We start from the raw sequence: 15014 nt of genomic DNA, 5'->3' as shown, positions 1-15014 counted from the left end.
AGGCGGACACTATGAACTACGTGGGCCAGCTGGCAGGTCAGGTGCTGGTAACCGTCAAAGAACTGTACAAGGGAATTAATCAGGCCACGCTATCGGGCTGCATCGATGTTGTTGTCGTCCGCCAGAGAGATGGCAGCTACCAGTGCTCACCATTCCACGTACGCTTCGGCAAACTCGGTGTACTGCGCTCCAAAGAGAAAGTGGTAAGTTTTAAGAAGTGTGCGCCAGCTACAAAATGTTTTGTTTCCCCTTTGAAGAAGCAGGCCCTGTCTCTCACTATGTGTACTTTAGTTAATATTTTGATATATTGCCGCAGTATAATAAGTCTTCAAGACAGTTTAAACATGAACCTGAGCAGTTAACATCACATTAACTAAAAAAAAATTAACATTTAATTATACTTACAGAGGTTTTGTTTGAAGTTTTGCTTTCTTTTATGTTCATAAGTTACAGAAAACGGTGCACAATTCATGGTTTGGGTCATCTGTGTACCTCACTGAATGCTAGGGTTGGGTGATATGTTAACATTTTCCAATGTGCCACCTTCATCGATTGCTGATACATTTGTGTGCTGTGTGAATGCCCCCTGACACCCCCTAATCACCACCCCAGTAGTTTCAGCTGAGATGAGGGGCGAGTTCACTACGTGTAACAAGCTCTCACAACTAGAAACAAGAAAATAAACGAACCAAATGTCAAGAAAGGAAAGGAGAAACCTATTTTCTGCATTAAACAGAAAATACAACCTTACACCCTCTAAATTAAAGTTTCTCTCTTATAAAATTGCTAACAAGAGGTTAGTTCGGTATATAACACTTCATTCAACCTGACAGAAACAAAATAAAACTGACCAAACCATCTTTATTGATCTTTACACTGTTCCAGCAATCACTAACTCTGGTGTCTAACCATCTAACAGAGTTAGACTTGAAAATATTATTCCTCTACCCGCTTTGTGCCTCTCCTCTTTGTCCCTGCTGTGTCCCCATCTTACCCAGAGTTAGTGTTGTTTGGAGCCTCTGCAAATCACCTTGTAACTGTATTCCCCGTCGACAAACTAGTTGAACTAAACCCTTAAATCACCGTAGTTAGATGTGAAAATACATTGGATCTGCAGTAGCTCATTTCTGTGCCACTGAGCGTCTGTCACTGAGCTCCTCTCATTCTTCGGAGTATTAAATTAGCAAAATAAAATTACAATCGCCCAAAGAATTGCAAAAAATAATACTGCTGATGGACTGAGCTAATCGCAGATAGCCGATATATCTGTCCAATCATTCAACCCTAATGAATATAGGATGCCCCATGTACCAGTCAGGTTACCCATTCGGATGTATGGGATTTCAGCCAGAATTAATGGCTTCAATGGAGCATCTTTTGAATCATTCAACGAAATGTTTGGTTCTGTTTGCAGAACAGATGGCATGTTCTGGGCTGTTCTCCCTCATTGATAGTAGTTGTTACTATATATTCTTGCCTGGAGAGAAGATCTAATTCATCATGGTTCAGGAACAATGATGCTATTTTTAGCACTCGCTTCTCCCTTGAGATAAAAGCGTTTCTGTAGCACCTTTGCGATGGCCTAATTGATGGGTAGGGGGAGCTAAGGCTGTTTCTATAGTAGTTTTGATGTAAAGTAAATGGGAGCACTAAATATTATGTATTTTAAAAATAGCAGGTCTACTTGAAGGATTGTAATAAAAACCTGCTTTAGCATCAGTTAACATAAGCTTTCCTGTAAGGGAAACTTGGGTTACCCGAGGTTATCAGCCTATATAAAAAATATTTTTTGGAATCAATTATTGATGGCTAAAATGTAATATATTTTTTCCCACCACATCATTATCAATGGTGAACTTGTTCATGGCAACAGTATCGGTGTGCTCTGACTTGTAAAAAGCTTATTTCCCTGCTTGTGGACCAGAGTGGGTGATGATTTGTGGGGGGATTGACACCGTCTCACCACCTACCCAGAATGCTGATGGATTTGGAGAGGGGACTGAATGAGTGGTTCCTATGGCAACAGCTCTACAACTTGAATGTGTGGGAGGGGGAGGGAACATGAAGAAGAAGAAGAAGGCCTCCACAACAAGGGCTGTTGTGTAACAAACAGTTATGCATGTGTCCCTGAGTTCAGATCAGATCCTCGAGGGCTGCTGCTAAATATATATATATTTTTAGAAGTTACCAAAAAAAAAAGTGTCTTCCTGACATGCACATATTTTTAAAAATTCAGAGTGGGAATCAAACGTGGCTGTGGATGGTGTATCTGTCCCCATACATTAGTCACTTTAGTTGGCAACCAGAAATGTTTTTAAAGTACTGTTTGAGTCTAAAAACATTTCGGTTTATAACTAAAATCAGCTATGCATCCCTTTTCTGGTGAGAACTAAGCATGACCCTCAAAAGTCACATTGGCTAGTGCTGTCAGAGAGAAACAACCCAATATTATGCTTTAATTTTGAGCGTCTGCAGGCATTGCCTCCGCTAATTCCAGTAATCCAGCATGGTGTTGGCAAATCCACAACTCAGCCACTCAAGTGACCTGTCGCCAACAGTGAAAGGTTGAAGAGGACTCTCATTTATTCTGGCTCATTATTAATTGAGCACTGAAATTCCCAGCCATCAATCGCCATACATAAATTTCCCTCAGCAACCCTGAGGGGGGTGAAATTAAATCTTGAGGCTGCTGAGAAACCACACCGGCAGTAAAGGACAGAAGCACAAGGAAAGATAAAACATGACAGTCCACGAGAGTTTAAAAAAAAAAAAACAGATGATGTTGGTTTGAGAATTAATATTGATGATTTGGTTTCAGGTTGTCAGACTGGGCAGACTGCTGCCCACTCTGTAGTCTCTGCCAGGCGTGACCTGGTTTTTGCTTTTGTGGTGTCAAGTTTCTGAATGGCCTCGGGTCTACTGGGGGTTTAGCTGGCAAACATGAATGGCCCTGTTTTATTGGCAGGCTCCACACAATGCGAGCCCCGTAGGACCCATACACTTTAGGATTTTGCACAGCCCCAGGAGAAACATGGGGCTCTAAGTAGCTACAGTCCCTCTATGCAGCACATGTTAGAAGTATAACAAGACCTAATTTACTTTAAAATCAATTAAAAAGGCATCGTCACATTTATATGGATTGATAAATACACATGCTGATTAGGATTTTACATTTTTCTTCATAAAAAGGTACTTTAAAATTACTGTACTATTACATTGCTTGTAATTCTTCCAGATCGACATTGAAGTGAATGGAGAACCTGTAGACCTGCACATGAAGCTTGGTGACAATGGAGAGGCCTTTTTTGTTCAGGAATCTGAGCAGCAGAATGTAAGCACCCAATTCACTACAAATATTAATGAAGCTAAAGTGAAGTGAGATATTGAATGGACAGCTTCCAGGTTTCTAATTTGTTGTGTTGCTTGTGAAGCAAAGACTCAAAACCTTTTTAGAATGAGATTAGTATGTGTTTCAGCGTAGCAGCCATTGTCATCCTTCACAAATATATTTTTTATTCAAAGAAATCTGAAGATGCCTTAAGAATTTTTTTGAAGAAAATATAAACATATGAGCAATCATACCAGATTCAGCAGTGTTTTTGTGCACACTACACCAGAAAGATAGTGTCTCATGACCACTTATCCCAACAACAGTTATTAACGCCTACAACAGTACTACAGTACATGTGTTGGGCAATGTTTGTGTGAAGAAATTACTCCACTGTTATGCAGTTGTTACATTTTTCGGGTGCAATTAGGGTCAATTGCTCAAGCTTTCAGAATATTTCACTGTGACCACAGCTCTGTTCTGGACTTGAGTCATAAGCTTCACACTAGGGCTCATTAAACATGTCTTAATCCTTAAGTTCCTTTACTCTCACTTGATCCTTTTAGCAGATTGTCCCTGCCCACCTGGCCACCTCCCCAATCCCCACCGAGAGTCACCTGTTCTGGATCTCAGAGGTTGAGCACAGGGCAGCAAAAGATCTGGAGGATGACCCTGCTGACCCAGAAGACCCACCCGAGCCTCCTGCTCCGAGCACCATGGCCACAAAAAAGAAGAAGAAGCGGAGGAAGAAGCACAAAGGAGACCCCCGAAGAGAGGAGCTGACCCCGCCCATGTCAGTCCCCACTGGTAATGCTATTGCTGCTAACGCACCTGCTGCTACGACCGCTGCTATGTCCAGCACTGGGCAAAATGAAGAGATCTTTGAGATGGACCTGAGCTCTGACGAGGAAGCTGCATCACGTGTCTCAAGGTAGGTTAAGGGTCAGTGATCTGTTTAAATAGAACTGAGTTAATTTATCTGATTAATTTATCTGTTTCACCCTGGATTTAGGTCACCTTCAGTGACCACAATGCGAGACATTGACCCCAAATTACCCGCAGCCAGACACAGCCTGGATGGTTATCCACTGTCTGATGGGGACTGGCCGGCAGATGACAGGTATGTATTGACACGAACATAGAGCAACTGGCAAGAGCGTAGCAGCGATAACTAAACAGACTGTTTGCATTTGTTTATCTTTCCGTTTAGTCATGGCTTGTCTCAGGCCTTTTCCCCAAAGAGTGACTCTGAACTGATGGTCAGGCCCTCAGAGAGTTTGCTCAGAGCTGAGTCCCACATGCAGTGGACATGGGGAGAGTTTCCAGAAACAACCAGGGTAAAAACTTCTCTCAAAAACTAAAACTGGTATACATTATTTTCTGTATACTCTTGTCTTAGTAACTTATGTTTTCCCTGATATCCAATATCCAGGTCACCAAAAAAGAGAAACCAGAACTACTAAAAACAGTGACCATCACCCCATCAGAGAGCACCCACTTCCGCGTCATCCTCAGCTCTGAGGCCATGGAGAATGAGACTGATATTGAAAAGGAAGATGGTGCTTCCTGCTCAGTGTGTACCATTGTCAAGCCCGAGCCACGCACCCCTATCACCACTGTAACACCTGTAAATCCTCTCGCATCTGTCAGCCCTATAACCTCTGTGAGCCCCATAACCTCCACAGAGCCCCTGGATGTCCTGCCATCCAACATGGCAACCTCCACCCCTTCCAACAGCCAACTGAGTGATTCACCCTCGAAGAAGAAAGGTACGTTTGGTGGTTATATATTGCCACTTTTTCTGCCATCTCCTGGTTAGCACTATTATGGTTGTGCATTAACTCATACATGATTCTATTGTTGAATGAAGGTGTTCCAAAGAGGAGCCAGCATCAGGGTCCTGAGGATATCTACCTAGATGACCTGAATGTACTTGAACCTGATGTTGCTGCACGGTATTTTCCTAAGAGGTTAGTTATGAAAGAGTCACCTAATTAATGTTACTGCTTGACCTGTTTTAAATAGAAATGGAAAGCTAAATGTGGTCTAGTTTAAAAATAAGCATAGCAGAAATATTCTTCTCCTGAAATAACACTGAAAGCCTTAAGGACCAGTATTTTGACATAGTTTTCTCTTTTGTTTTTTCCAGTGAGTCTGAGGCGGCGACTAAGCACTGGATGGACTCAGAGATGCCCTCTGGTTCACAGTCTCCACAGTCAGTGGGTAGTGCAGCGGCTGACAGCGGGACAGAGTGTCTGTCTGACTCAGCAAGTGACCTCCCCGACGTCACTCTTTCTCTGTGTGGAGGCCTCACAGAGAATGCTGAAATATCCAAAGGTACACCAGCATGGTACTCATAAAAAATGTAGCCGAAAGTACACTTAGTACTTCTGTGCAGGACAGGAATTTAGCCTCAGCCAATAGAGACTTCCTTATATTCAGCTCTGTGCGTTTAACAGTAACAATGCCTGCACCCACATTTCCTTTTAAGGAAACATGTTATTTTATTAGGGATGAATCCCAAAAGTACTTTCTGTCTTGTGTCTCAACCACTCTGTCTTTCTCTCTGATCTTCATCTGCGTCAGTAAATTAAATATATATATATACATATACACCCTTCTGGAAGTGTTCATCTCAGCTGCTGTGGCTGATGGAAGAAAAAGTTTTCTGACCTTTCCGTGTGGCTTTAAGTAAGATGTTACGTCTCACCACCACTGACCTTTTCATCTGCTGTCTTTAATTAATGTTCCTCTCCCTCCTGTGTTTGCAGAAAGGTTCATGGAGCATATCATCACCTATCATGAATTTGCTGAAAACCCAGCAATTATAGATAACCCTAACCTTGTAGTAAAGATAGGAAATAGGTAAGTAAAGCATTTTTATTTCACAAGTGTGGAAGAGATATATTAAGTATATGGTTAATATGGTCTCTGAACTAATGTTTGTGTTCTCAGGTATTATAATTGGACACTCGCTGCACCCTTGATTCTAAGTCTACAAGCATTTCAGAAGAATTTACCAAAGGTAACTGTGATCTTGGTTTTCTCTTCTATGTGTTGTCAGTATTTCTGGATCATTTTAAATTGGCAACAAGCTCATTGTTAATTGTTTTTGTATTCTTATTTTCTAGGCTACAGAGGAGGCCTGGATGAAGGAGAAAATGCCAAAGAAGTCAGGCCGCTGGTGGTTCTGGCGAAAAAGGGCGGATAGTACAATCAAGCAGGTGTGCACATGTTATTATATTAAAAATGTAACGCCCATATTTACATCCTTTTGTTTTTATACTTACTTTATATGTTTGGATATTTTCACTTTATTCTTCTAGTCGGAGACTAAGCTTGAAACTAAGGAGGACTCTCATCTGGAGGAGGAAGGACCCTCCATATCTCAGGAGAAACTGTCCTTGCCGTAAGTGGTAGCATGATTTTATTGATACTCAAAACACAAGTCAAGTCAAATGAGTTCAGTGACATGTTGAACTCTAGCATGGCATCGTAAAAAAGAAATCCACAGCTTCATAAATCAATTTTTTATGTCAACTCGACATAATCACATTATATTGTGAGATAATGTCGACAAACAAAGGTGTTTCGGCAGGGTCATCAGAGGCTGAGTATGTTAAGTCAAATTTAATTTAATGTATTTAATCAGCTTCAAGTCTTAAACAGTTTAGAAGTTGCATAAAACAATTGAATGGGAACAGAAAAGTAATAAAGTAATATACAACCACAACTGTACAAAGGTCACAGCCAAGTAATTTATGTATATACAGTAAAAAGACAATAATTGTTTGTTTTCCTTTTTTAGGCCTAAAGCAGGAGACTCATCCAGTGACGAAGAGGCCAAGGAGGTGATCGCTGCATCCTGTCAGGAGAGACTGCAGTCAGTAGATGGTCAGCACCACCCCAGCCCACATACTTACAGGAAGTCACTACGCCTCTCCTCTGATCAGATAGTAAGTACATTCTTAGAAATGTTTTCCTTCCTCAAAATCTTCCTGCCAACTTCAACTTCAATATAGCATTCTACTGCCCAATAACTTTTATATATTATTAAAATACAGTTTAATATTGTTTTAAGAATAGATGATTGGTCAGATTGCAAACAGTGAAAGGGTTTATTTTGTAGTGTAGAGCTCCCTCTGCTGGCTATCTAGCAAGTGCATAGTTTTTTCTCCACTTAAAGTCTGTAGGGGGCTCTAAAGACCTGCACATGTTCTTTGGTTGGTTTTGCCACAGTACATACTGGAGAGTAATGCCCACACTGTTGGAACACATGTTAGTGAATGAAATTGCTTGTGCCTCCAGATGCCTTCACTCTTTTCCTTGTGTTACCAGGCCAGTCTGAAACTGAAGGAGGGACCTAATGATGTGACATTTAGCATCACCACCCAGTACCAGGGCACATGCCGCTGCGAGGGCACCATCTACCTGTGGAACTGGGACGACAAAGTCATTATCTCTGACATTGATGGTACCATCACCAAGTACGTGCCTCCAAGTCACACATGAATGTACTCTGTAATTTGTGGTAAACTTGTTTTTAGTGGAATTAGGGAAAAACTCTTCTAACGTCTACAACTATACCGACTGTGGCTAGTTCTCCACCAGTGCATGGGATTTTGTTCTGATGCATTTTCTTAGGTTGTATATATGAGCTTGTACATACTCATAATATATTATTAATAAATACCAAATATTGATTAGATATGTACATTAAGGTAAACAAGCACCCTGGTGGTCATAATGTTATGCAGCCCCATACGCAACAAACTGTGATGCACTATGTTCTGATACCTTTCTATCAGAGCCAGCCATGTCGGCCATGTTGATCTGCCATATGTCTACATTAGACAACAATAGACAAACCAGACACCGCTTTTGGATGGGGCCTTTTATGTTTTTCGCGGGTTACACAGCCACTGTATTTTCTCCTGCAATCTGCAAGCTTACCACTAAATGCCACTAAATCCTACACAAAGATACTTTAAGTCCATAATCCAGTTTTATTTATGTTAAGCCTTTTAATTAGCTTAAGGCTAGCTCCATCTTTTTTGACACAAACCGAATGTCTGCTGCTTTTCTGACGCCTACTCTTAGGTTCATAGGTGGTCAACATCAAACTGAAGCTTATTATCTCTGTGACCCTTTAGGCCAACCTGTGACATGTGGCTTTCTTTGAGTAACGGGGACTATAATGAGCCCATTTACATTCAGCCATAAACTGAGCTTGAGACAGTGCCTCCCCTGTGGGCTAGTAATCCTCATTAGTGGAGAACAGTCCATAATGTTTCCTTTTTATGATGAAATGGTAAAGTAGTTGTGGTGCTTTAGGTGACCTTTAAGCCGTCTGTACTACCGTTCTGCTTTATTTTCTTTCGTGCACATTTTTTCTCTTACTCTACATCTGCTTATGTTTTGTATGTGTTTAACGTTTTAGGTCGGATGTGTTTGGACAAATCCTGCCACAGTTGGGGAAGGACTGGACCCACCAGGGCATTGCCAAGCTCTACCACTCAGTAGCTGAGTAAGTGCACAACAACACTGATTAATCACATAGGAAGGATGAATGGTTGGTCAGTAGTTAGCACTGTCTGGGAGAAAATATCAACTCCACAGAACTGGAGAATCAAACCCAGTGTTTGCGTGGGGTGCTTTGAGGTGGATGACTCAAGAAGTTTTAACTATAATCAAGACAGAATTATTGTGCAATATAAAAACACCATGAGACTGTGTCAGTGTTTGGCCACTTTCTTATTGTATTTCCCTTTTGTTAGTTTGAAAACTTTAATCTTGACCTGTCATTTGTGCTTTGGTCATGCAGAGAATAGAAAATGTAATACACATAGGAGGAAATGGGCTATAGTGACCATTAGCAGTAATAATGAATATAATCTTTCCTCAGTAAAATTTTCATTGAATTGGTATGACTTCTGCGCATTATGAAAGCAATTAATATAACTGATCTAATTAAAGTGCTATTCTTAGTAGTTATTAATGATGGTCATAACATTTAACCGTATTGGAACAACCATTAATGAGCCCCACTCTCCCCTTTGGCAGGAACGGCTACAAGTTCTTGTACTGCTCAGCAAGGGCTATTGGAATGGCGGACATGACAAGAGGTTACCTGCAGTGGGTCAATGATGGAGGCACCATTCTCCCCCGGGGACCTCTCATGCTGTCTCCCAGCAGCCTCTTCTCAGCCTTCCACAGGTACAGTAATATACATTATAAATGGCTACAGGTTTCAGTATCATAAAGCCAAATACTTCTTATTCCCAAAGTCGCATACATGAAATCCTCCTTATCACCGAAGGTTAATTCTGATTTCAAACCACCTCATATTTGTCTTCCTTCAAATTGTAATCCATTTTGTCTGCAAACTTAATTTCTCATTAAATATCCACAAGTTTCTCCGACTCCAAATCCTCTCCAAATCCTCCTTCATTGTAATTAACCTTTCATATGCTAGGGTTGTTAAAACTGCAGAAAACTCGTACCGTATCCACCTGAATAGGTGTTAACTGTTGGTAGCCTTGCCATCAGCTCCTAGAAATATACTGTATTTGTGTGTTCTTATTTTCTTGCTGTCTCTTAACTCTTTTCTTGCTGTCTCTTGACTGTGTAAACTTCTGGTTTCAGTCGGTTCTGAACACTGGTGAATTATTTCTTATTTTGGGGGAAAGCCTTCAAGGCGTCGCTTTTGATGTGTGATTGACATGTTTATTCATTACCTAGGTAGACTTAAGAGAATGGCAATTGATTTCTGTGTAACAATGAGCTGTGGAAGAAATATTATAGGAGAAGATTGTCATTTGTCTACATTTTTCACCATAAAGACTATAAGCGATGCTGACATAGGGTTTTTATATTTATGGCACAATTGAGCTGAGAATTGATGCTAAAATAATTGGTCTTGGGTAACAAGATTTACCGTAGTAGATGTGACTGATCCATAGTTAGTATTTTATAGAGTTCTGCAACAGTTAACGTCAATTAAATTAACAACTATAACACTTCAGTGGCTCGTTGGCGTTGGGTAAATCCTTGTTCTCATCTCCTACCCTCTGGCTTAAATGCTGTATGCACACAACACACTCAAACCGCAGTCATTATCAATGTCCTGCACGTAGCATGGCCAGTGTTTTTTCTCAGTTTTACCTGTGTTCTGTCAAAGGCTAGCACAAACTTTCTGTTTAGTTACTAGAGTACTTGAGATGTTGCTCTGTTGTATTTTTGTTTTAATCATTTATCACGGCAATGGGATTTTTTCTGTGACCTTTACTTTGTACATCATGGTTAATATGCAACCATAGCAACCAACAGCGTGCATTTTTGTGAGATGTCTTAAAGTTTACACATTTGCATTATTTACATGGCTCTCTTGATTTAATTTGCATGTAACAGAAACATCCCTACCATCCCCACATTTGGACTATTTGGACCAAACTGCTATTTTTTTTTAGATGCTTAGCACAGTATATAACATATACCCGTACTGTTCTTTATTTACAGGGGGAAAACAACTCAAATGTAAACAAAAAAGATTAAAATAAAGAATATTGAGACAAAGTAACCATGTATTTGGCCAAGTCAAATTCAGACTTGACCCATGTTAAGGACATGGATATGTGTGTAATTCTAATCAAACTGCCTGTTTGCTTTAGGGAGGTCATTGAGAAGAAACCAGAGATCTTCAAGATTGAATGCCTTACAGATATCAAGAACCTGTTCCAGCATAACAAGCAGCCATTCTACGCCGCCTTTGGGAATAGGACTAATGTGAGTAAATGGACGTTTGAACATGTCAGACATTAAAGCACTCATTTTTCTTATAAGTCAGAGAGCTGTGTTTTCCAGAAGTCGATGCAGTCATGATGCTTTGTGAGATCAGCATGACACTTTGACTATCAATTACTAGACACAAACATATGAAATCAGTACTGGGCTGAACCTGAGCTGAGGTCACTGGCGGAGTACGGTCCCATGTGACATCGTCTGTGGAAGGGAGCTCAAGCCGGGCACAGCAGCCGATCTTCAGCTGCATAAACACCAACACCCAGATGAAGCACTGTGTCAGCCTTCAGTCCTCTGTCTGTCTCTAATGCTCGCCAAAGAAAAGAAAACAAAAAAATAACACACATAAACACACACAGTCTTGCATTTGCCCACCAAAACATTTAGTCTAGAAATGTTGCCATTACGTGCATTAGGTGGAACACAAACAGGAAATTTGTGGTTAATGTCATTAATGTGCTTATGTCAGTCTGTACCAGTGTGTGTTGTGTATGAGAGCTACTTTCTGAATATTACATAATCAAGTGTGTTTTCAAGTGGCTTTTAAAGGCCCAATCTCAAAATTTTAACCATATAAATTTAAGTTGTATTCACATACTTTTATCTAAGATGAATTTATTTTTATTTTTTTTCATAATTTAAAACAATAGCCTGTAAACATTAACATCTGAAAACTTCAATGTGGGAGTGTTGAATATCCTGTGTTTTAAATTTCAGTTGCACTCATTTTGTTTACATTTGGATCACAGATTGACTTTAACCATTTTGTCTTCACACAGGATGTGTTTGCCTATAAGGAGGTGGGGGTTCCAGTGTGTAGGATCTTCACAGTCAACCCCAAAGGAGAGCTGATCCAGGAGCAGACCAAGGGAAACAAGTCCTCGTAAGTACATTAACGGACTGGTTCTGTCCGTCTCACTGTAAAGATTACCAATAGTAAGGATAAGACATTGGTCCAATCAGAATTAGTACTACAAGTGGAGAAAATATCTGATAGAAAACCCAGGAGATAAAAATATTAGCTTAAACGGATCAATATTTTTTATGATCTACTACAATAGATCATAGTGTGGTACCTACAGAGCTTTGTCATGTGGCTCATTTTGAGCTTTTCAGCGTCTTTAAGGTCATTGTTTTGGTTTTAGAGCCCCCAGCTTTTGTTTTAGTTTACTCTCTGACAAAGTTAGCGGCTAGCTGCTGAATATATTGGAGCATGACAAAATGGAGCTGAAAGGAGAGTGAATATTGGACTTCAATCTGTCTCCTGGCCAGAAACAGAATCTAAAATAAATGTTAATGTTGAGTGTCTGGTGGATGTTTAAATAAATAGGAAACTGTTTGCTAACACCATAATAACTATATGATGACAGCTTGTTTCACTGCCCTCAAGTGGCCAAAAAATAAATAATACAGCTTTAATTTTTACTTCCTGTATTTAGGCATTTTAATACAGATCCAGAAGTTTGAGAAACCTTTATTATGTTTTTGCCTGATTGCTAACTATCTAAGAAATAAATGTTCCAGATTTCAGTGTTTAACTGTTAATTATGTCTATTCTCTGTCTACCCACACTTTTCTGTCTCTCTGTCTGACCTTGTCTCTTTCTCCACAGTTACGGCAGGCTCAGTGAGCTGGTGGAGCATGTGTTCCCTCTGTTGAGTAAAGAGCAGAACGAGGCCTTTGTTATGCCCGAGTACAGTTCTTTCTGTTACTGGAGACAGCCCATACCAGTCATCAACCCCGATGAAATGCTCTGATCCAACACGTGGACACGGACACCCATGTATTCATATACATGCAATTGGACTGTGCACTTGAATGCGTCTCCAGGAAACACATGGACTGAAACTCAAACTTTCCTATACAGACAGGCACACTCTCAAATCTACAATGAGTGTGAAACAGTAACAGGGTTATGACCATAAACACAAAAAAGCTTGTAAACTGTAATTACCCATTAGACATGAGTGGAAGTTCTCTTCTGAACAGAAAATCCTGGTGAATAATCCCTGAAAAATGTCATCCCAGAGAGACAAGAGACTAATCACCAACTAGATTGTCATCTTTCTTCATCCTAACCCAATGAGCAGTCTTTAGTCCCCATCACTGTCTGGGGATGAAGATCTGAGACCATCTTTTCTTTCTGAAACTTCCAGCTAACAGGACGATCTGCATTTGCCATCAGGGAAGCGACTGAAGCAACGACACGAGGCATTAGCCCTCAGCACTAGAGTCTGAGCTGTGCAGAAGGAAAAGACTATAGCCCATTTCCTTTTTTTTTTTTTTTTTGTCACAATTTAAAAAAAAATCTGAAAGCCCTGAAGAAGTTAAATTAAACATTCCGAGCAGGGGTGAAAAAACACACTGTTAATTAAACGGGATAGGCAATTAACACTGGCCGCTGCTCATGTGCTGGTAATATTTTGCTGTGGCTACTATGTTTGCCTATACGCACGTATCCAGCCTTTATCTGGAGGCTGCATTCTGTTCTAAAACATCAAGTAATATAGTGATAGTGACCAATAACTGCTACACCACCTACGAACCATACACAGTGGTTAGTTGAAAGCTACTGTAGGTGTTCAGTTTTGTCCCTGACACTCTCGACTGTGGTCATTAGTTCACTGCTGGTGGAACAGATTTCAGATTGCCACCTTTTCCCTGGAGAGCTTACGGTGTTGGTACCGAATGAGTCATATTTGGTATTGTTAATGTTGTAGGTCAACCAGGGACATACTATTGCCAACATGTATGTGAAGATACACACTTAGATGTGACTTAAAAACAAAATGAAGCAGCTTCGTAGTATATTGTCTTGCTGTTATTTTAATGTTTATTCTGTTCTACAAGCTCTGGCGAATCAAGTGTGTTTTGTTAACAATGCAGTCATTATTTATGATAATTGATATGTTTAAGTTATTGATTTCTATCGTGATGCCTTTGCTTGTCTGAAAAAGTAATTTATCACCAATGCAATGTGGTTGGTCACAGGTTAATATGCACTTAACAGTAACTGCTCGGCCTTGTACGATCTTCTTTTTTTTTTTTTAAGTCTGGTATCCCATTTTCACAGCAATCTGTATTCCTTATTTTACAGTGAAACAAGTAAGGTTAATACACATTCCTTAGCAAACCTCAGAATCTGCAGCTTTAGTATTAAAATATGTGTCTAAATGTAAAAGATAACGCTTGAGTGGGAACAGTGGAAATAAGAAGATCTGGAGAGAGCTTTGTGAGGTCCTCTGTAGGATGACCACGGGGTGATGTGTGTGTGTGTATGTATGCGTGCGTGCGTGTGTGCATACCTAATCACTGCGTGTTGCTGCTGTTGGGGGTGACCGGATTGTTCACCCTTCGCTTATGTTCCCTCAGTGGCTTTACCGAGACTTATCCAACGCACTTTGTCTAAGCTGCACCCAGAGATGCAACTCAAAACACCTCTCACCCACATGCACTTCACTGAAGAGTTTCTAGTTTTACCTCTTTATTGTGTGAGTGACCTTCTGACACCACTGACAAATCAGCTATTCTGAAATATGCCAATATGAGTAAATGTGGAGATAAAAACAAAATAATGTTTATTTTGGGTGCTGAACCGAGCTACCACTTAGTGTGTGTGTGTGTGTGTGTGTGTGTGTGTGAATGATAGAGAGAAAGAGATAAAGAGGAAAGACTTTTCCCATGCCTCTGGTGCCCGAAGAAAGAGAAACAGGAAATACTTGACTGTGTACAGAAAACCATTTGAAGCGCTTCACTGGCATTATGCATGTATGTTTTAAGGAAAGGACTTGTGGCAAGATGTGCCACTCCACTGACATGGATCATACCTCCAGCACAAGAGTAACAGTAACATGCTAATATGTGTTAGTGAGGATTAAAAAAGAGT

General features: G+C 40.3%; 1 protein-coding gene across 4 annotated transcripts in view; it reads left to right on the top strand.

Annotated features, from left to right (window-relative positions):
- lpin2 (lipin 2) overlaps positions 1-14982 on the top strand; it is a 21402-nt gene extending 6420 nt beyond the window's left edge. For 3 of the 4 annotated variants that reach the window (XM_035671504.1, XM_035671505.1, XM_035671501.1), the window contains exons 2-20: positions 3-203; positions 3236-3331; positions 3895-4259; positions 4341-4448; positions 4539-4665; positions 4761-5097; positions 5199-5298; positions 5478-5665; positions 6100-6193; positions 6284-6353; positions 6460-6552; positions 6655-6737; positions 7137-7284; positions 7667-7815; positions 8769-8855; positions 9392-9544; positions 10999-11113; positions 11908-12011; positions 12741-14982. In XM_035671504.1, the coding sequence (XP_035527397.1) occupies positions 12-203; positions 3236-3331; positions 3895-4259; positions 4341-4448; positions 4539-4665; positions 4761-5097; positions 5199-5298; positions 5478-5665; positions 6100-6193; positions 6284-6353; positions 6460-6552; positions 6655-6737; positions 7137-7284; positions 7667-7815; positions 8769-8855; positions 9392-9544; positions 10999-11113; positions 11908-12011; positions 12741-12885 (2754 nt within the window). In that variant the 5' untranslated portion in view covers positions 3-11 and the 3' untranslated portion in view covers positions 12886-14982. The remainder of the gene's footprint in view (positions 1-2; positions 204-3235; positions 3332-3894; positions 4260-4340; positions 4449-4538; positions 4666-4760; positions 5098-5198; positions 5299-5477; positions 5666-6099; positions 6194-6283; positions 6354-6459; positions 6553-6654; positions 6738-7136; positions 7285-7666; positions 7816-8768; positions 8856-9391; positions 9545-10998; positions 11114-11907; positions 12012-12740) is intronic. The other variant, XM_035671502.1, reaches the window with a different exon arrangement.
- Positions 14983-15014: the final 32 nt, after the last annotated feature.

Source organism: Morone saxatilis, unplaced genomic scaffold (genome assembly GCF_004916995.1).
Source record: "Morone saxatilis isolate NCDOM2014 unplaced genomic scaffold, NCSU_SB_2.0 Contig23, whole genome shotgun sequence".
Taxonomy (NCBI): Eukaryota; Metazoa; Chordata; class Actinopteri; family Moronidae; genus Morone; species Morone saxatilis.
The sequence above is the reverse complement of the archived record's forward strand: the minus strand, read 5'-3'. Positions and strand labels throughout refer to the sequence as shown.